General features: G+C 41.2%; 1 protein-coding gene across 11 annotated transcripts in view; it reads right to left on the bottom strand.

Annotated features, from left to right (window-relative positions):
* The window catches only part of ICA1 (islet cell autoantigen 1), a 105730-nt gene that overhangs the window by 11148 nt on the left and 71581 nt on the right, over positions 1 to 23001 (bottom strand). For 10 of the 11 annotated variants that reach the window (XM_061586847.1, XM_061586841.1, XM_061586836.1 and 7 more), the window contains exons 9-12: positions 14811 to 14908; positions 9687 to 9736; positions 8263 to 8325; positions 8031 to 8072 (exon numbers count right to left, since the gene is read on the bottom strand). In XM_061586847.1, the coding sequence (XP_061442831.1) occupies positions 8031 to 8072; positions 8263 to 8325; positions 9687 to 9736; positions 14811 to 14908 (253 nt within the window). The remainder of the gene's footprint in view (positions 1 to 8030; positions 8073 to 8262; positions 8326 to 9686; positions 9737 to 14810; positions 14909 to 23001) is intronic. The other variant, XM_061586846.1, reaches the window with a different exon arrangement.

Below are 23001 nucleotides of genomic sequence, written 5' to 3'. Positions count from 1 at the left end.
AGGGAGTACCAACATGAGGAGAAAGGAATCAGATAAACAAGTAAGAACAGAGGTGGATACTTAAGGAATGCCCATCCAGATCTACCAGTAGGGAAGAAACTATATCTCAGTGGTAGAATACATGTTCTGCATGTGCAGAAGGTCCCAGGTTCAATCCCTGGCAGTTCCAGTTAAAAGGATCAAGACAGATCTCTGCTTGAAACCTTACACAGCTGCTGCCAGCCAGAGTAAAGAGTAATGGGTTAGCAGACAAATAGTCTTACCTGGTGTAAGCTCTAGAACTGATGCAGAGGTATAACGATTTCCATTTAAGGGGAACATTTGAGCTAGATAGCCTTCCAGTTACACCTCCCATACCTCACATTTTGGAATTCATTTTGGAATTCTGTCTAGACATTTAAAATTTCTCACCTCTCAAATTAGCCTCTCTAGATAACATAGTTCACACATTTCATGCTTTGACAATTATTAAAATGCAGACGCCTTCAGTGGGAGACAATTCCCCCCCTTTTTTCAGATAGAACCCAGATACTTCAACAAAAGAACCACTTTCGCCAAAGATCTGAGAGACCATGAAAATTGTTCTTCTTACAGCAGTCTTTATCTTTGCTACAACAGAGATATCATTTAAGGCTTGTGATGGATTATTTAAAAAAGCAACAGCTTACTTTATGGTTACACTATTCCTATTGAGCAAAGCCTTCAAACTAGGAGTTTTTCTGGATGGGACTGATCTTATACTGAGCTGCTGGCTCATGTATCTACAAGATGAAAAATGACAGAAATACATAATGGAGAAGCACAGAATGCCCTCTCTTGCAGATGACAAGCAAATAAGAAGGGAGTAGGATTTGGCTGTTTGATCAGTGTGGAAGGTAAGGAGATATAGCAATTATTTGCAAATTAATTGTGTGCCCGTGGCCTGAAGGGACAGGAATGGATGGTCATGGGCAATACACAGTGCCCGGCCAACCACTGTTATGCAAATGGAGTTATAAATATTTACGCTTCAGCACTTAGACAATAATAACAGTCAGGACTGTCCCAAATATCGCAAAGTATACTATAAGTTCTGGAAGGACAGACAAGAGAAAGTACACACAGCACACAGTTAAACTACAGAAACAAGATGGGGCGATGGCCACCCACTCTGACCACATTAAAAAGGGATTAGACAAATTTATGAAAGATAAAGCTATCAGTGGCTACTTGTCATGACAACTATATGCAGCACAGCTCTTAATTCCAGTCACTGGTGTACAAAAACTGGAAGGAGGTACTGCATTCATAACCATGTGGCTGGCCACTTTGGGAAAAGGAATGTTCAATAAGATTGGCTTTTGGGTTGATCCAGCAGAGCTCCTCTTACGGTCTTAGAAGTGCTTAATGAGACAACATTATTAGAGGCACCAGATGACCTACCAAAACCTACTGCTAAACTATCATTTTACTTTTCAACTCCCTCCCTCCTCCCTAAGCAGCAGCCAATTTATTTATTTATTTCAATTTATATACCGCCCTTAGCAGAATAGCTCTCAGGGCGGTGAACAAACAAGATAAAATACAATATATCATAATAAAAATCATAAAAACATATATAAACAAACAACAAAAAACACTACAAAAACACAATACGACAAAAATTAAAAAATACGGATTAAAAGATTAAAATGGTTAAGAAAATTAAAATGCCTGGGAGCATAAAAAGGTCTTTACCTGGCGCCGAAAAGATAGAAGTGTAGGCGCCAGGTGTACCTCTTTGGGGAGGCTGTTCCACAACTCAGGGGCCACCACAGAAAAGGCCCTAGATCTAGTAACCACCCTCTGGGCTTCCCGATGGGTTGGTACCCGGAGGAGGGCCTTAGATTCTGAACGAAGTGAACGGGTAGGTTCGTATCGAGAGAGGCGTTCCACAAGGTATTGAGGTCCCACGCCGTGTAAGGCTTTATAGGTAAGAACCAGCACCTTGAATCTCGCCCGGAAGCAAATAGGAAGCCAGTGCAGACGCGCCAAGACAGGTGTTATATGCGAAGACCGACTGGTCCTCGTCAGTAGTCTGGCAGCTGCGTTCTGCACCAGCTGAAGCTTCCGAATTGTCTTCAAGGGCAGCCCTACGTAGAGCGCATTACAGTAATCCAATCTTGAAGTTACCAGAGTGTGAACAACGGAGGCGAGGTCGTCCCTGTCCAGATAGGGGCGTAGTTGGGCTACCAGACGAAGATGGTAAAACGCATTCCGTGCCACCGAGGCCACTTGGGCCTCGAGAGACAGGGAAGAGTCGAGAAGAACCCCCAAACTACGTACCTGTTCCTTCAGGGGGAGTGTAACCCCATCCAGAACAGGGTTAACATCCACCATCTGAGCAGGGAAGGCATTCACCAACAATGTCTCGGTCTTGTCTGGATTGAGTCTCAGTTTATTAGCTCTCATCCAGTCCATTATCGCGGTCAGGCAACGGTTCAGCACATCAACAGACTCACCTGAAGAAGATGAAAAGGAGAAATAGAGCTGCGTGTCATCAGCATACTGATGGCAACGCACTCCAAAACTCCTGATGACTGCACCCAGAGGCTTCATGTAGATGTTAAAAAGCATGGGGGACAAAACCGACCCCTGAGGGACTCCACAATGGAGAGTCCAGGGTGTCGAGTAATGTTCCCCAAGCACCACCTTCTGGCGACAATCCGCAAAGTAGGAGCGGAACCACTGCCAAGCAGTACCCCCAACTCCCAACTCCGCGAGTCTCCCCAGAAGGATACCATGGTCGATGGTATCAAACGCCGCTGAGAGATCAAGGAGAATCAACAAAGTCACACTCCCCCTGTCCCTCTCCCGACAAAGGTCATCATACAGGGCGACCAAGGCTGTTTCAGTGCCGAAACCGGGCCTAAAACCGGATTGAAACGGATCTAGATAATCGGTTTCATCCAAGAGCACCTGGAGTTGGCTGGCAACCACCCGCTCCAAAACCTTGCCCAAAAAAGGGACATTCGCCACCCGTCTATAGTTGTTTAAATTATCTGGGTCCAAGGAGGGTTTCTTTAAAAGAGGTCTCACAACTGCCTCCTTGAGGCTACCAGGGACCACTCCCTCCCTCAAGGAGGCATTAACCACCTCCTTGGCCCAACCGGTGGTTCCAGCCCTGCCAGCTTTCACTAGCCAAGATGGGCAAGGATCCAGAACAGACGTGGTCGCCCGAACCATTCCAAGCACCTTGTCCACTTCCTCGAGCTGCACCAACTGAAACGTGAGTGGAATCCATTACCATTTCTTGAGTGGCGGCTGCTTCAGAACTTTCTGCTACCTTGCTCTTCCATCCTCTTCGAAATATGGGAAAGCTCTCAAAATAGTCTTCCCATATGGAAAGTTTTTAAATAGCCCCTTTAGGAAAATGAACGTGTGATTCTACCTTAAGAATCTGTTTAGCCACAATGTTTCTTCCCCTTCTCTAGGGACATGTCTGCATAAAGAACATTCTGACAGAAGAAGCCTTAACCACATCACCCAGACATTCCTATCTGTTCTGTCTTGGATTAATATTTTAGTTTTTAATTTGTTTTATTGGAATGTATTATCTTTTTAAAAGATGCAATCCACCCTAGGACCTTACGATTAATGATGGGCAGTAAATATAACAATAATTGCCTCTCCCTGTACAAACCAGTTAGATCATCTGGCGAATGTCCTCCAGAAGTTTTTGACTACAGTCTCAGCTGGCTGGCTGGCTGATTTATTTATTTATTATTTGATTTATATCCTGTCCTTCCTCCTAGCAGGAGCCCACGGAGGCCAACAAAAGCACTAAAAACACTTTAAAACATCATAAAAACAGACTTTAAAATGTATTAAAACATCTTTAAAAACATTTTTTTAAAAAAATATTTTAAAAAAATCTTGTGGGCCTTCTTCGCCACCCTCACCGCCGCACAGTAGACATGGTTATGATGTTTTACTTGTGCCTGATCAGCCTCACAGCACATCTTTCACCATTTGCGTTCTAGCCATTGTCCAGCCTTTCATTGCCCTTAGCTCACTGGTGTACCAAGGTGCACGCATACTTTAGGAAGGGCTTGCTTCTTTGCCCTGCTACCACTGCTGAAGCATCACTGGAGGACAAAATGCAGAGCAGGAATCAATCAAAGGGCAAGAGAGTTGATTGGTTTAATGTAGGGTAGAAAAGCTGGAAGACCATTCTTGTTGAAGCCAAAAACATATTTTTTAAAAAGACGATTGCAAGGTGCCTTGGACTTTAACAGTGAAAAAGTGACATATAAATCTGTTAAATAAATAAATAAATAAAACTAGCTGGAACACATGATAACTTATTCCTTTGCTGCTAGTTCCACAACTACGTCTCCAGTTGAATCTAGCAGTCAAACATCAGTAAAACCTAATGGTAAAAACTCAAGCTGCAAAAAGCAGTAAGGTAGCCAAACACTATGAAGCTCTGAACAAAATCCTTGTAGAGTGAGGAACAACGATTCCTTATAAACTCCTTATTCATAAATGAACTAGTAAATGTACAATTAGCACAGTCAAGTAAACAACAACAGTGTAATAAGGTTTTAGGTTCTAGTTGTATCTGACCTCCTGGGGCCACTATCTATTTGGGCACTATTTGTGTGGGGGCTGCTGTTTGGCATGGAAAAACCAAAGCAACACTATGGAACAGAGCACCCTTGGCTTCAAGCAAATCTACCATCCATGCCAGTTTTCAGGTTCACATTAGTTGGCAATGCCACCCTGGCCAACCTCATACTCTAGGGGTTTGTGTCACATATGAGTTGTTTCAGAGAATAAATTCTATCTATTGGCAAAATTATACATAGCAAATTTGAAGAGTGAACCCTGACCTGATTAATAACTGAATTTAGTGTAACTAGCAGTGTACCTTTCCATTTCCCCTGTAGCATGATCTCTTTCAGAACGAATGCTATGGAACTGTACATGTTTCTAATTTCAGTGTAACTGCCTGAGGCTCCAACTTGCCCTTTAACCAGTTTCATTGCTTTTTGTGTCCTCCAGAATATGCCATTTGACAAGAAGAGTATATATAAGAGGTGTGGTGGGACAGCAGGAGTAGAAAATCAGAACCCCCAAAATATTTGATGGCAGGAATGGTATACAACAGCCTTCCCCAACCTGGTGCCCACTAGATGTTTTGGACTATAATTCCCATCAACCCTAACCAGCATAATCAGTAGATGAGGAATGATGGGACTTGCCGTCCAAAACATCTGAAGGGCACCAGACTGGGGAAGGTTGGTATACACTGTTTCCAAACAAGCCTGAAAGTGCTTGAAGCTTTGCTCCAGAAATGACCCAACAAGCATGATGCTAGGTGTTTTTGTAAAGCTTCTTGTCATTGCTGCATCACTGTGGAGTTCAATACCCCACCTCAAACTAGTGGAAGCACACACAACAGACAGTGTTCACTAACAAAGCATCAATTGGCCAAATAGCCTACCATGCACTTATATTCTCCACACATAACACAACTCAATGCTTCCTTTAATGAGTTTGGCATCTTAGAAATGCATAGATGAAAGAATATTTTGAAGTACAAGGGTCACTACAGTCACACCAATAGTTTTACTTAAAAGTGATTGTCTTCTTTCTTAGAGAAGATCTTTCTTTCAAAGAGCACAGCCAAGGAGAGTGAAGTTATTGAGGGCGTGAAAGAGGACAGAGCTGACTTTTAAATATGCTTATGAGTCAATACCTTATGGGATAAAAACCCCACCTACACATTATGAATAAAACCTACTCAGATAAAACTTTAAGCTGCTGTTTTCTTTTATCAAATATCCATATGAAGGTTAGAGATTATCCAAGGCCTATCAGTTTACATCTTCAATCCTCTCTGCAGTTCAACTGCAGGAAAGGCCAACAACAAAAGGAGTCAACCATCCTGTATCATCCAGCATGAGTTTCCAGCTGTATCAAAATGGCAGTTCCAAATTTGGAACAAATTAGGTATTTCAAAGATTAGCAGCACCCTCCTGTCTCAATCTCTCACTCTCTCAAAAAACAAAAGAAAACAAAAACATTAGCCAGAAAATCACAATACAGGAGATGTAAGTAGTCCTCAGTCATGGTGAAGCTCATGTTACAACTGGGTGACACCACTGATGTTTCACTTAACCAGTCATGGCTGACCCATATGGCTCAAATTAAAAGCAACTGTATTAGAAAGCTCTCTTATTGGTCTAAAACAGGGTTGGGGAATGTCCAGCCTGCAGAACAAATGTGGCCCACCAGGCCTCCACATTTGGCCTGCACGGCCATTTTCAGGAAGCCAAGCCTACTATGCACTACAGCCGATGTCATACATGATAAAAATGTGGAGTGGGTAAGGGTGGTGCTTCAAAGGAACACTCAGGAGCTTGGATTCCTGATTGCTTCTCTGCTGGAAAAAGGAGTGCTCCCATCCGCGCATCAGCTGGTGCTGTAGAAAGCAGATACATTTTAATGAATGCATTTTAATGCATTTTATAATGCAGGCTTTCTTCTTTTGCTACCCACAGCACCACTGGGGAGGGGAGAAGGGGATCAGTGGAGGCAGTGGGTATTTGGGAACCCAGCAAGAGATTTTGACAAGTGGGTGGAGCAAGCCACCTGTCAATTATGTGATGTCATAGCAATGTCTTGTGATTAACAGGGGAAGGCCCCATCCACCTGTCAAATTTGACCCATGAGGCCTATGTTGATAAGGATCTGGCCCATGTAGCCAAAAAGGTTCCCTATCCCTGGTCTAGAAGCTGCAAAACACTCATGGCAGATGTAACATAAAGCACTGCAGCTCTTGTCTCCGTGTGTAAGACACCTCTTATTTTGACCCCACTGCTCCGATATATTACATTTATCGCAACAGCAAGTAGTAGTAGTAATCTTGCAGAAACAGAGCACAGAACAAACATATTCTATGCAGCCACTATATACTGCTTGTATATGATAAAGAAGCAATGTATACATGCAAGCTATTTCTCTGTGTTCCAATAACGGCAGCTGTGTATTCACTACAAATATAGTCCTTAATAAAGAATGGCCAACATGGTTCTTATCAATAAACTATTTGCATTGCTGCTAATTCTCTCTTCCCTTTCCTTTTGTTCTTTGTCTTTGTTTACCACTTCCTTGCCACTCCTTTTTGCAACAGTAAATCTATCCCTTATCTTCATAAATTGTCTTTTGCCATCACAGTATTGAAGAAAGAAATACTTCAGAACACAGTCTGTTATTACCTCCTCCATATAGATTTACTCATAGGTTATGGAAAACTGCCCTGGATGCATGCATTACTTCAGGAGTAAGCCAAGGAAAGATTAGTTCACAGTCACTTCCAATGTGGTTGTGTCACTACAAGATAATTTTACTCCATACATTATATACAGTGGCTATTTTATATGAATATGCATCTGGGTAATGGCTTCTGGGGTTGGGTAAAACTTGTGAGCTAGTGGGTTCCCTTATATATGGTAAATGCTAGCCATCCTCATGTGCGGGAGTTGTGCTGAAATATGCAGAACAAGAAATAATGTGATGACTTTAGCATGTCAAAACCAAATGTGGGAATCCAACTTCAGATACTTTAAAAAAAAGGTGCAACAATAGGTACAAGAAATCTTAGTGCCATACATAAAACTGTTGCCAGGATGAGTGTGCAATGGAACACACACCTGCCCACAAAAATACATAGTTGTGATGGATTACTAAAGCATAGTTGGCAAATTCTGCCTTGGCTCAAAACCAAGTGGAAGATATCTGTTGCCTACAATAAGGTTTGACATCAAGGAAACTGACAAACACACTATTACTATCGCTATCAGTACAGGAGGGGATACTTTTCTACATCAATATAATACTAAAAGCCCACACAGAGGTGAATTTCCTTTTACAACTCTTAGGCGCCTAAAGTGGATGATCATATTGAAAAATAGCTAGCATTCATATTATTCAAGATTAAATTATACTATGTTTGGTGTCCCTTTGCAGAATTGATAAAACAGTCAGACAAAAAGATTACATACCATTTTCCTCAAGTTTCAAGTCTAGTAAGTCATCTATAGCTCCTAAAAAAAAGCAAAGTATAAGGAGAGTCATTGATCTGTAGGTTCTTATGTACACTTCATACTTGGAATGGTACAGTTTTCTTTAAGGTGCAATCCCATACACTCTTACCTGCCAGTAAGTCCCACGGAAAATGTGATTTACTTCTAAGTAGACCTTTTATATTAAACAGTGCATTTCTAGAAAACATACCTGAATTCTCTCTGTAGTGGAAGCTGTCCCCAAAATTACCCAGGATGTCCTTAGTATCTTCTGCTGTTAACAAAAATATTTTCTAAGTCAGAAGGTAAATAGCTTTATATATCAAACTTTTCTAGTCTGATTACTGGTGCTGTTAGGGTTTGACTTTTAACCTGAAACCATTGCAGATGAACTATTCACCAGTGGTGTCTTAAAAAATTCCAGCAAACATTAATATACACATAAATATATCTATTCGTTACTTTGTAGACTACTACTGAGCATGCATAGAAACTATCTGAAGTTTTGAAAAGGCCTTTCTCTAATTCCTTGGGTTATATTAAACAGTAGTCATGCTCAGTGTAAAACCACTGAATTTAATGGGCTAAATAACTTGAGACCATGGATTTCAACAGGTCAACTCTGAGACTCTGAGCATGGCTACCACTGAATATTACCCAATGTCCAAATATGTTATCAAGTTTAATCATTTATGAAAGTGATGAATGATAAATATCAGCATTCTAATTGTCCTTATTTGGCTATCCTCCCAGCAAAACTAATCACAAGAACAAGATGGAATGTTGCACAATTAAGAACATATTGCCAATAAGGGCTGGGTTCCTAATTTTGCTACCTATAGATAATATCCCATTTTAGTCTCGAAAGTATATTTGATGAAGTCAAGGTCCCCCCTCAGTCTGCAGCAGCAGCAGTGTGATTTGGAGAATGAGGTACATTTGTTCCAAGTTAAGGAATGGGTTTACTATGAAATGATTTCAAAAATGCAGATCTTTTACCTGCTGGGTGCTGTTGTCCAAGTAATAAGATTTATCAATCAGAAATAGACTACATTCCCCTCCAGTTAATTATCCATAAGTCTAGTTGAATTAAAATGTCTTAGGCAATGTTAAATAACCTTGCTGTTAGACATTCACCTGGAACAAGTTAAAACCTGAACCAAATCAAGCTCCACCACACAAAGAGCACACAGGGGAAGTAGGGGAAGTAGAAGTTTGGGGCATTTAGAGAATCGCAGCAGAGTGATGTAACTACTTTAGCACTGGTCCCCATCTCTTTTTTTCTGGAAATGGGGGCTGGGGGAAGGGCACCACCAAATTGGCAGTAGCCATAGCACAGTGCCGTATTTCTCTAATTGCAAGATTTAACAGGATAGAGGTAGCAGGCAGAAGGATATGAAGGCCTATATATTTATTTTCCAAGGTGCCTTTAGTGCAATATCTAATTTTAGAACTCTGTTCTTAATTCATTTTGTGTGGTTCAGATTTTCAGAGATAGGATAAAAACACAGTGAGACAACGCTGTACACACACTAAAGTAGCTTGCAGAAACAAAACAGTAACATACCATCTATTAAGATGACTGAGAAATTTTAAACACGCTGGGTGTTTGAAAGGCATAATATAAGAAAATACCTGAGCTGGTTGATTCCTTGGTGCGGCTGTCCTCATCTAACAAAATCAATCTTAAATTGAAAGGGGGAAAAGGAGTTTAGTTTATGCTGTGTTATTGGGGGGGGGAATATAAGTTACAATTACCTCTACCCCTTTTCATTTTTATGGACCACATCAAGATACCCTGACATTCTAAGGTTGCTGATACTTTGGTACTTTCAAAAACAAACAAAAAAGCATCTATAAAATGTGTAAATTAGTGCCATAGGACAACACCAAAGAGGATTTCATCACCTGCTGCACGACTTAAAATTTCCTACTCCAGCAAGTTAGTGGTCAGTGTGGCACATACTAGCTATAATATACTGGCCTGTTCACATGCAATGTTAAACCACAATTTAAAATAAATTGTGGTTTAACATCCACAAGCACTTTGCTCCTTCTTTGCAGGGGAGGAAACAAGTGAAGAACCTTGGCTTACCATTCATGGTTTGTATTCAGGAAACAAACCATGAGTCCAGGTTTGCACGTTGTAAGCCAGACTCTGGCTTGTTTCAGGCTTCTTTCCTCCCTTGTGTGACACAGTCAGGTGCAGAGGAATGGCAAAGCACACGTGCACGTTAAACCATCATTTATTTTAAACTATGTTTTAATGTTGTATAACACTGAAGCTGTAGGTCATTTAACACAGTGTTTCACTAGTGTGCCAATGAATGCTACTAAATGGTAGAATCTGATATTCTTCCTGCAAGGCATCATAAGCTGGAGACAGTAGGCATCAGAGTTGCAGCTTCAGTTTGGTACAGGCATGTGGCTGCTGAGTTGATATCAATACCTAGAGCAGCCTGCTGATGACAATCTATGCCCAAGCAGAGTGATGGTACCCACCCAAGAGTAACATGTCTTCACAGTGCTGAAATTAGCAGCCATCATGACTCCTTCACCCTCACATTTTGACACCTTCTAGCAAGGGCATAATCATCATCATCATCATCATGATGAATTATATCCTGCCTTTCCTGCCAAAGATCAGGGAGGCACACATAACAAAACAATTTAACAGCAACAAAAAGAAAAGCATTCTAAAAACAGTTTTAAAACATTCTAAAACACAGTTACAGTTAAAAACATTCTTCCATTTAGTGATTGCCAGTTTAACATGAACAGTCCAGCCTTCAAATGTCTGAGTAAACAGGAACGTTTTGAACTTCCTTCTGAAAGTCAGTAGTGATGGAGACAAGTGCACTTCACTGGGGAGGGAATTCCACAAAGGGGGAGCCACCCCTGAAAAGGCCCTGTCAAGGGTCAGCACCAACTGGGCAGCCCCCAGTGACAGCACCAACAAGGTCTTGCCCGTCAATTGTAGAGTCCAAGATGGGTGATACCCTCTTTTTGATACTTGAGTTCCAAGCCATTTAGGGTTTTGTATGCTAGTGCTAACAACTTGCATTGGGCCCGGCAGCTCACTGGAAGATCCCTCTTCTCTGTTCACTGGTGCTCAGGAAGAGTTGATATCTATCAGTGAACCACAGAATGAGCTGCTGTAGGTCACAAATGTATAATGTTATGCTGGCATTGTTAAGGAATTACATGTTGGCATTTCAGGCAGTAAAGGCACAGTGATTGGAGGAACAGTCCCTGTAAACATGCTGATCAGAAGGACAGAATAGGCCTCAGGGATGGATGGTTGGTCGGTCCCTTATTATGTGAAGAGTCTCACCTGGATTTCTGAAATAGGGCTGAAGCAAAGAGTTTGGGGATCCTGTCTAAATGAAAATCTTCCCATCTCCACAACTGCCTTTGTGACCTTGGTGATTTTACTCTGGTGGTGTTCACTTCTTCCTCATTTTCTAACTAATGCAAAACAGGATTTTAGAACAACCTCAGGAGCAAGTGTAGTCAATGTAGTTCCCTTCAGATGTTGGATTCTAACTCCCACCAGTCCCAGCCAGCATGGCCAATGGTCAGGGATGATGGCAGTTGTCCAACAAGATCTGGGGGCCATTTTGTTGGCTATCCCTGCTCTAGAGATTAAGAACTTTATTTAGTTAGCTTTCCTTCTAATAAACATTTAAAGAGAGCAGGAGATACTCAATTTTATGTTTGGAGGAAGAGAGGAACTACTCTCTTTGACATTGTTCAGAACCACTGAATAAGCAAGAGGATTGGTTGAATAGCAACTGATGTACTGGTTTGGCAGGGATCATCGCTATTACTATGCCTGATGTCACACTGGGATCTTATCTGAACCATGAGCCAAGCACTGAGCACAGATCAGCTGTTCCTTTAGATCTACAAGAGGAACACAGACACAGGCAGTTGCAGAAGCTTTTAGAAAGATGCTCTGATGCAAAGCAGGACAGAAGAAAAACAAAAAAGGGTAGCCCAGGAATAATATTGCTTTTACTAGAGTCTTCCATTTTTGCATTAGAAGGAAAAAGAAGATCTCAGCATGACGTTCCAAGTCATTTAATCAGTCAGGCTGAAAAGGAAATTGACATTTGTCAACTCATTTATGTATTCTTTTAGGTGCTCCTCATAGTTGTCAGAAATGCTTTTGCTAACTTAATGCTTCTACATCTTGGAACAGGCTTTGTGTGGAAATTTTCTTCACAGCAGCCATTGAGAATTCTTCTTACACTGCTAAATTTTACATGAACAATGTGTTCTACACAGACAAACCCTGACCTGCTTCCATTAACCCACAATAGGTGATTGATTCAGTGGATGGATGTGAAAATGGCCATCTTGAAAAGTTACTCAGCAACAGGCTCTCTCAAACCTCTAAACCTGAAATAGGAAATCTGGTGCCCTCCAGTCATTGTTGGACTCCCAACTCTCATCAGCCTCAACTAGCATGGTCAATGGTCAGGAACAGTGGGAGTTGTAGTCCAACAACATGTGGAGGGCCAAAAGTTCTCCATCCTTTATCTAAACATGAAAAAACAGGATGATATAAAGCAAAATTAACTAGATCTGTCGGCTACTTTTAAAAAAAGTTTTCTTCTAGGAACAGAAAAAAAATCTCAAAGAGTCTAGAAAAGTAACCAAATCATATCTAATGACCAACACTGAAAGCTGTTCTTCAATAAATTGACAACCAGTCTTGAACATTTAACAACAACCTTGAACACTTAAAACAGTTGGCAGTGTGGTAACAGCAATTTCCATAACCCCTATCTCTGATTCTGGATGTTTCCATAGGAGGAGGATCACATCTCCATCTCCTTTTCTCATGTCTCAATCAGCTAAGCTACCAAAGATTAAGATACAGCCTATCTGTATAGTCCTCTTGACACAAGTAACTAAAATCCCATCAGGCTCAGTTCTCAGGATATACTTTTACAGAGTACTTGCTGCTGTACTGGATCACTTGCCAAACCCTGTATAGATTACAAAGGCTCATCAGTGTTCAAAGTGAGCAATGGATCCATTCCAACTCCTGTGTGCAACAGGAAGAGGGACAAAGAAGGAAAACATGGAGAGATAAATATGTTTTTGTCTTCTATATAATATACCTAAGATGCTTATATGTCAGTGAGGAGAAGCAAAAGTGGGCAAGTGCTAGTGGCAGTGTTCCATTTCAAATTTTAGGTACAGCAGATAGGTGGACTAAAATAATGTAATATCTATGCAATGTAATGCTTTCCCTGTGCAAAAGGGCATCAATAAGGAAACACCTGCAACACATGTATCGAAGGCATTTCACTTGCTGACAAAATAGTTTCCACATGTGCTCTTCTGCAGAGGGACAAAATATAAGGGAAGAGGGAGGAAAATAAGGAGAGTCAGCTATGGAAACAAAAAGGTAAAAGGGAATGGGACAAGAAAGGTGTGTCCATTAGCTTCAGCCACAGTTGTTTTTTAATCTTTTAAGTAGAGGGAAATTTTCTGGCAAGAAGTTTCCACCCCCTCCTACCTACTGTCTGTCTCTTCTGCTTGGGATGCTCATACACTGCATGATCCTAATATCCCAGTATAGGGTTTTTGTTATTGCAAATAGGCTTCCTTCACAGCACTTCACATGAAGTGAAAAACTACTTGGGAAAAGGGTATCAGTTCATGTGGGCAAAAGACCTAGATGTTACTAATACAGAAGATCATTGGCAAAGCCCAAAAGTACAGCCACCAACTCAAAGCCTGCACTTCCATTGCTGATAATTATTAGCCTACTTGTTTTCTGCATTTACAATTACAAATACACATTTTCTCCAGTTGTAGAGCTAAAATGAATCTGAAAGCAAAATGTTATCCAAAATATTATTTTGTTCCAACAATTGTGGCCTGGATGGTGAGTGGTGCTCCTTATTGGATTTGCACTGACGGCCTATTAGCCACTGAGCCAATTTTATATGTTACTTACATAGAAAGCCCTAAACAACTCTGGACGAGGTTACCGCAAAAAGCGTCTTACCCTCCAGTGCCTGGGAAGAGCATTAAGATCAGCAAATGGAACCTGGTTAGTTTTGCCATGGCCTGATGATTGACTTGTGGTAACTCAGAGGTAAGCTTTTTTACTGGTGGTACCAGTGTTGTGAAATGCCCTTCCTGCTGAAATACGAGAGGCTCCATACATATAGATATTTCACCAGCTCTTGAAGACACCCCTGTTTAGGAAAGCATTCCTCTGAACTTAAAACTTTCTGATCCAACTGTTTTAATCGCTCTTTTAATTGTTAATCTTTTTAATTGGCTTGTTTCAAATCAGCGTTTTCAATCTTTTGGTGTATTTTAATTAATCACTTTTGTAATTGATTTTATGCATGTAAACCATTCAGAAGACATAAAGGCATATAAAAGGTAAAAAGGTAAAGGTGTCCCCGCACTTATAGTGCGAGTCGTTCCCGACTCTTAGGGTGACGTCTTGCAACTTTTACTAGGCAGACAGTATATATGGGGTGGGATTGCCAGTTCCTTCCCCGGCCTTTCTTTACCCCCCAGCATATGCCGGGTACTCATTTTACCAACCACGGATGGATGGAAGGCTGAGTGGACCTCAACCCCTTTTACCGGAGATTTGACTTCCTCCTTCCGTTGGCATCGAACTCCGGCCGTGAGCAGAGCTTTGGCTGCATTACCGCCGCTTACCACTCTGCACCACGGAGCATATAAGCAGCATATAAATAAATAAATAATATGACTTACTGACTCTGCTGATCATCTTCTAATGTGGCATTATCTAGCTGCAATTCCTCGTCTTTTTCTTCACTGTCTGTTAGTTTGTTTACAGGTTCTTGTAAACTCTAGGTCACCCACCAATCCATGCATGAAAAGAATATAGAATATCAACAATAAGAAAGGCTGAAAGCTGATCAAAGTTGCATATAACTACTTCAGTCTAAATAGGAAAAAAAGAGAATTCCTAAAACGTTAAGAGGCCAGCAAGTGAAATTCAATGAGGAATAAATTTAATGGAAACAGAATGGAAAACAGGTAGATAGTCCGATAAACTCTATTTAACTGTAACAGAGACAATTTGCAAAGAAAAAGCTAAATATGCATTCTGGCAAGTGACTGAGACATCCCACCCTTTCCCATGTTTTGCAAAAATACTAATATTTAGGCATACACACACACATATATGTACACTAATATTAGGACTGGCCCTACTGATTTAACCAATGTTTTTCTGACAAAATGGAAAAGGACACTGAACAAGAAATTACTGAATCTCATATTCACTCTTACTACTCTTTTAGCTCTTGCATATACCAAACCTAAAACTAGTATTCAACAGCGAATACTGTTCACTGTTACTGTTTGAATATGGTTAGGATACAGAATTGCAAAATCATTTAAGTATGGCTACAATAAACCCTGATTTCAGGGACAATGGGGGGCACATATGTGCCTGAAAATTACTTGGCAAACTTGATTATGTCCAAATTCAGAAAAGCATTTACATTAGCTACATCCAACATCCTGCCATCTGCACTTCTAGGGGGAAGATGCAGGAGGGTTCTCCATCAAAAGCAATTATGTGCTTGTGAAGGGGTGGGGAAGTAGAAACAGTTCAACATGTTTTATTATACTGTTCCTTTTATCATGATATCCAACTCATCTTTATTACCCCAATTTCACAGAAAATTCCTGGCAGATCAGATTAATTTTATTTATCATGTCTTTTTTCAGATCAGAACCCCTAGGTTGCAGCTAAAGTCGCTAGTTTCTGTGCAGCCACCATTATCTGCCATAGAATGTTGATAAAATAAGATTATTTTAATATCTTTTCAGGTTCCAGGGTCTGAAAGTTTTTATACTTTTATAATTGTATTGTATTTTACATTGTTCTGATTTGCCGCATTCTGTGTGCGCTAATCTAGGACCAAAATAAATAAATAAATAAATAAATCTAATGTTAGGCAATACAGTAGGGCCCCGCTTGTCTGCGCCCTGCTTTTCGGTGTTCTGCTAATACGGCAGCGCCAGCTGACAGAGATCAGCTGAAGCATGCAAGCTCCCCACGCAATCAGCTGTAGCATGCAATCAGCTGTAGCATGCAATCAGCTGTAGCATGCAATCAGCTGTAGCATGCAATCAGCTGTAGCATGCAATCAGCTGTAGCATGCAATCAGCTGTAGCATGCAATCAGCTGTAGTGTGGGGAGCTCACGTGCGCCATCTGATCCCTGTCAGCTGTAGCCCGGGGAGCTCGCGCACTCCAGCTGATTGTTGTCGGCTGGACCTCCCTGCGCTCCAGGTGATCGGTGGGGAGCTCGCATGCTACAGCTGAGTAGGGCCCCACTTTCCTGCTGTTTTCGCTTTTCGGTGGGGACCTGAAACAGAACCTGCCATATGAGTGGGGCCCTACTGTAGAGGCCGAGGATAGCATTGATGTTTTTGGCTCTAATGAACAAGCTGTAGAAAGTCTCTTAAGACACTGTTCTTCAACCTTGGGTCCAAAATGTTGTTGGATGACAACTCCCATCGTCCTTGGCCACTGGTTAAGCTGGCTGGGGTTGATAGGAGTTGTAGTCGAACAACATCTGGGGATCTACGGTTGAACAACAGTGTCTTAAGAGATCACAACAAGCTTTTCCCTGTCCTGCTCCCATGTGTGGTATAGCTACACTACAAGAGAAGACTAAGACATAGGAGCATCAATGGAAGCTTACTATACAAAACAATGGGGCTGAGTCCCTGCACCAATAGTGTCAATGAACATTTCATCCATCTGGAAAAGTGGGTTCAATGGCGGCGCCCTGTTGTTCGTGCATGCTCTTTCTCTTACACACTCACGCCTCCTCCACTGTTGTTGTCTCTCCTCCCTGGCTCCTTCCTTCCTGCTGCCTAATAAGTGAGGGAAAGAAGGAACTCAGAGAACGAGTCCCATTTTCTTTACTTTGTTAAAAGAAAGAAGAAGCCTTTTGTTCCCTTTCTGTGTGTGTACAAAAACAGGACCACTTTTCTTCATTTTAACAAAGTAAAAGGAAAAGAGACTCTTTCTTTCCACTCTACCACGTGGCATGTGGGAAGAAAGGAGCAGGTCCCTGTTGCTTTCTTCAAAACTTTTTATGGAAGTTGTTGGGCTCTAGCATGCCCACCAACCTCTGTAAAAAAATTGTCTGAAGAAAGCAACAGGGTCCTGGTCCTTTCTTCCTGTTCACACACATCCCATTTGGTCTTGTCCCTTTCTCCCCTTTTCCAGGTCATGTGGCAGTAGCAACAGCAATTCCAATATCTTTCCTTTTCCTCCTCCTTTTTTCACACAGAGCTGGTGCCCTGTAGAGCTAAGCTCCAGACACTTCGTGTCCATCCTCTTCATTTCCCACGTTGGCCCAGAGGCACAGCACTCTGGGAAACAATGATGACAGGAGAACTGTCTGGAGTTTCACTTCACATCATGCCCATTTTTTTTTTTAAAAAAAGGGAAGGCAGGAATAGAGGAGGAAAAGGGAAAGATGTTTGGGGCAACTGTTGCTGATAGGCTATAGTCCTTCTCCTCTATCTCTCTGGGCTGCAGGGCCCTGGAGCTGTGACCCATCATTCAGCCCTTGCCCCACCACAGAATGGGTTCTATGGAAGCTTATGTCACAATTAGGTTGTCAGGGTGAAATCCAACCGATGGCTTTGTGCTTTATTGAAGTGCTTTTGATCCAGCAAATGTCTCCACTAATGGGAGAGGAGGAGAGGTGATTTTTGCCAATTCACCCTTTCCCTTGCAGCCCACCTGCCCCAGCTGTTCTGAAGGCTCCCACAAGTCTCTGGACCAATTTTGTACTGATCTTTGATCAAAATAAAAAATTCATTCAATTTTTGGGGAACGCTGGGAGCTACAGGAGGGAAATCAGCAAAAATCACCTTGCCTTTTCTTCCATAAGTGGAGACATCTACTGCATCAAAAGCCCTTCCACAAGCATAAGAGCACCAACTTGATTCATTTCTTTAAGGAGCCACAAGACTCTCTTGCAACTAACGAACAGTTATTCCTTTTGAAAAAATGCATGTTGTATTGTTGTGCAATCTGGGATTTATAAAATCAGGTATAATGAAATGCTGCTCAAAGGATAAGACGGTTAACCTCATTATTACCATGCATATTTCCAGGACCGGTGCCAGACATGACTGAGCCCTTGGACACCAGCTTGCCCTGTACCTTCAGTGAAGTACAGCCCAACACCCCCGCATGATACAGGAGGGCTGGGGCTTACAACAGGAGTGTCCGCCCCACTTACTCTTGCACAAGTGTGCATGCCATGTGTGCATGCCTGCCATCAACTCCTTGGGGATGCCCCTGCTGCCATTTTCGGTGATGGCAGGCATGCACACACAGTGTGTGAGGTATGTGCACTGATGTGCTAACATGACAAGTAGGTGGGGTGGGCGGTCTTTATTGAAGCCCACACTGCCTTTATAGGTGTGTGTGTGTGTGCCAGGGAGCTCCCACTCCGTGATCCATGCCATCCTCCCACCCTAAGGATGGGCCCCTCTGGGCTGCATCAGCCAGGGCCCAACTTGGACATCCCCTGGTGCAGAGCCTGCATATTTCCATTTTTTGCATATTTTTTCTCTTGAACAATATATTTTTCTATAAATATTTACATGGATCAGAAGATATAAGATACATTTATTCCCCAAACAGGTAAATTATCCGAAGTGGCAGTGCCAGCATTATTGCCTAGATGAGCCTAGATTTCAGCTTGCAAAGAGAGCAGTTGATACTAGAAAAGTATTTTTTGCACTAGAGTTATTTATTATACAGCCATGAGAGCGGCTATAAACCATAGTCAGCATGGATTTTTCGCATTCTGCAAGGTTAAATTGAAAACACCCCATGCCATTCTGATGCTTCCCATAAGCTCATTTCAAAACTAAACCTTACAAAACTTATAGTCCTGAACTCATAAACACTTGCTTAACAACCTTCTAAATTTTCGTTGTGATACATAAAACAGTCAAAGAGAATCGAGAGTTCAAAGTGTAAAAAGAGAGAGAAAAACAAGACCCCTTTTGGACTTTTTTCTGTCAGAGTTCTCATAATTTGTTGAGATTAATTAAAAATCATCCATGTTCACAGAGTACCTGTAATCCTATTACTGACTTTGCCCCATACTCTGACCTTCATCTTTTGCAGTTCAAAAGTTAAAAAAAATGCCTGGCTGATTTTTACTTAATTTAAGAAACTTAACATTGAACTCAATGATAAGGCTGGGCATGCTCAGTAAGAACCAACTGTCAGTGTTCTAAAAGCAAGACTCACAGCTGCTTGGCTTGCCTAATCAGGGGGCCACACCCACACCAGACCTTTATTTCACTTTAGACAGTCATAACTTCCCCCAAAAAATCCTGGGAAGTGTAGTTTGTGAAGGGTGCTGAGAGGAGACTCCTATTCCCCTGACAGAGCTCCAGTGGCCAGAGTGGTTTAGCAGTCAGCCACTCTGATTAAAGCTCTGTGAGGGGAACAGGGCATCTCCTAGCAACTCTCAGCACTTTTCACTAACGACACTTCCCAGGACTCTTTGGGAGAAGTCATTATTGTCTAAAGTGAAATAAAGGTCTGGTGTAGATGTGGCCAGGGCCAGGTTTGGTTTAAATATGGGTGGGAGGCTACATGTGCCTGCGGTAAAGAGAAAAAAAAAGGTGGGGGAAACCCTGAAAAAGACTGATACTGTTCACAATGTTTTCCTTTTGGAAAGGAAAGGGGCTTCTGCTCTGCCCAGTGCCCACCCATCCAATCCCCTCCCCCTTCCTCCCTCCTCCTCCCCTTCCTTTGGCACATATTACCAAATTATTCCAAGCTACACAGCAAGTGGATTGGACTGTGAAAGACCAACCCAAATTATGTTTGCATTTTGGCAAATTTGTAGGACAGTACAATATCTCAGAGAGGAGGTCAGGTCTCCTGCTCCCCTGGTGTGTTCACTATAGCTACCCAATTTCCCTGCTTTTTAAAGTTTGACAGAAATATCTGTTGGCTATAGGTACATTCTTAAACCGTAAGTTTTTTTTGCCTATTAGTGAATCTATAATCTAGGCCTGATCACCTTTGCAAATTAAGAAATTACAGCCAGTAGACCAAGAACAGAGGCTTTATGAAAGTTGGCAGTCTTTTTCTTTTAGGTGGCAATGACTAACATGGGTGTGCAAAAACAGCCTAGGAAACATTTTTGTGGACTAGTAATTTTGTAAAGCCGCTTGACCAAGATCACTGATTGATTTTACAAGAATATATTTATTTAACAAACTTTTATGCTTTTCTATGCTTTGTAGGATTAGGATTGGGTTCTACAAGGTTTGTTTATTGTTTTATGCTGTTATGTATTATTTTAAATTGTTTTTTAGTATTCTAAGTGCCTGTTTCATGGTTTTAAGGTTGCGTATAGTTTAATTGTATCTTAATTGTATATTTTTGTATGTTTTTAACTACATGTAGTTTTATTTGTAAGCCGCCCTGAGTTCCAGTTTGGAAAAAGGGCGGGGTAAAAATAAAGTTTCATTCATTCATTCATTTCTTATATGGAATCACATTGGTCTCCATCCAAGACACTGACCAGGTCCATACCTGCTTAGCTTTAGCAATGCTGAGGCATTAGTACTCACACATCATTCACTGTACCCATCACTGTCTGATTTTACCAGTTCAACCATATAGACAATTAGAAGGGTGGTTGCCATGCTAGTTTTCCAAGATAGTTAGGATAATAACTTTTACGGAACTAACTGTATTCAGGCAGCAAATTTTTGAAATGCCCAGAAATTATCATATGTGGTATAGTGGTTAAGGTATTGGACTATGACCTGGGAGACCAGGGTTCGAATCCCCACATAGCCATGAAGCTCACCGGGTGACCTTGGGCCAGTCACTGCCTCTCAGCCTCATGAAAACCCTATTCTTAGGTTCTCCATAAGTCAGAATCGATTTGAAGGCAGTACCTTTACCTTATTAACAACCATCAGTCCAAAAGAGGTATTGTTTACTTGCTCTATATTTGATCACTTATTGCCTGGATAGAAAAATGGAGGCAGCAGATCAAACAGAACAAATGTGGGTATAACACATGGCCTGGTTGTATTCTATAGAATTCTTCCATCTCCATTCTTTAAAAGAGTCAGATGCATTTATTCTAATCTTAAATAATATGACAGACACTTCAGAAAAGTTTCCTTACTAAGGCATTTTCTTACCAAAACGATGGAGGCCATATTTCACAAATATTTTCTCCTTTGCAAAATGTGACTTCCTTTTTGATGATCTTTCTGGAAGACAGCCTTCATTCAACTTTTTCATGGAGGGGGGAAAGTGCAATTCCCAATGCAGTAAGATGGCCCATAACCTCCTTATCTGGCATTTAGATGGCAGCAGGAAACCTGAGTTGTGGGTCTATTTTCAGCCCTAATCAGCTGCTGCTAGGGGGTGCTTGAGAAATCCAGTATTTCCAAATTCCAGTATGAATTGACCTGACTACACCTCCCAGACTAAAATTAGGTTACAATCTTATACACACTTACCGAATGGTAAGCCCTATTGAACTCAGTGGGGCTTAATTCTGAGTAGACATGCATAGGATCACACTGTTAGTTATCCACATGATTTTGCACTTTCTGAATGTTCCAATACCATTCTTGGCTCAAACAACGTATCAAAATTCATTACAAATACATATTTTGAGATATGGTGGGTGGTTTCATTGCTACTCTGAGTAAGAGTTGACTACAATCTGATAAGTGTATTTAGAGATAATATTTAATATGCTGTTCAAAAGTACATTTTGTGTGGATTACCCCCACCACCACCACATGCACACACACAGATTAATACCACTGGGATGGAATGGATTTATGAATCAACACATAGACTGGGAAAAGAACATTTGTCCAGCTTGGGGTCCATTTTGGGATTCAAAATATTGTCATGCAATCAGTCAGATGTGACTATGTGATGACATCACTAAAAGCAAGCAAAGCTAGTTCAGTGACTTGTTCTCAATTTGTTGCTCGTCTCTTAGTAAAATATGACCAGGTGCATGATGACACCACCATTACTAGCAAAAAGTGCTATTTTTCAAACATAAAATCACACCAGATCTGTGAACAGCAACAAGTGGTACAAACATAAGCTGTTGGTAGTCTTTAGAAAAACATTTCAGGTTCCTCTAAAAGCCCCCTTTTGCATCATCAGTTTGTAATAGAGAACATTTGGCACAGTCCTCATTTGTACTCCTTTGATATCAGGATACCATCTCAGGGCAGTGAACAACCAGAACACTAAAGCGACACTTCTAGCACAACTACCTGAGCACAAAGTGCTAGGGCTGAGGACTGTCTATGTACAAACTACAAACCACAAATCAAACCTGGCTGATTTGCATCCTATCCAAATCAGGTTGAAGCAGCTACAAATCTCTACAGAGTGGATCGGCTAGTCCCAAATTGATTTGTAGAAATTTGTTCAGTTTTGTAATTCCAAACATTCTCTAATGAATCCAGACAGGATGTCTCTGAAATGAAGCAATTACAACACCATAAAGGAGAACACCAGGGTGGGGAGAGAGGGATGAAGGCTTGAATGCTATCACCCCACCTAACACTCTCCAAACACAGTCATGATTACATGACCAACTTCCAGCAATGGCTAGATCTATTTGGTTTTCTTAAAGGAAAGGAAGAAAGATTTGCTAACCAATTTATAAATACTGAGTTGAAATATGTAAGTTATATTTGTTTGTTTTTTCAGTATCAGTTTATTATGATTATTGATTTAATTTATGTAATATTGGAAAAAACTTTGTATCTAAAAAAATGTTATTTGTATCCTTATTGATTCCGGAGTTTGCTTGTTGTTTCTGTTTCTTGTTTTCTTCTTGTTTTCCTCTTGTTGTTGTCTTCATAATAATTAA

Source organism: Rhineura floridana, chromosome 10 (genome assembly GCF_030035675.1).
Source record: "Rhineura floridana isolate rRhiFlo1 chromosome 10, rRhiFlo1.hap2, whole genome shotgun sequence".
NCBI lineage: Eukaryota > Metazoa > Chordata > Lepidosauria > Squamata > Rhineuridae > Rhineura > Rhineura floridana.
This window is presented reverse-complemented; position numbering and strand designations above follow the sequence as displayed.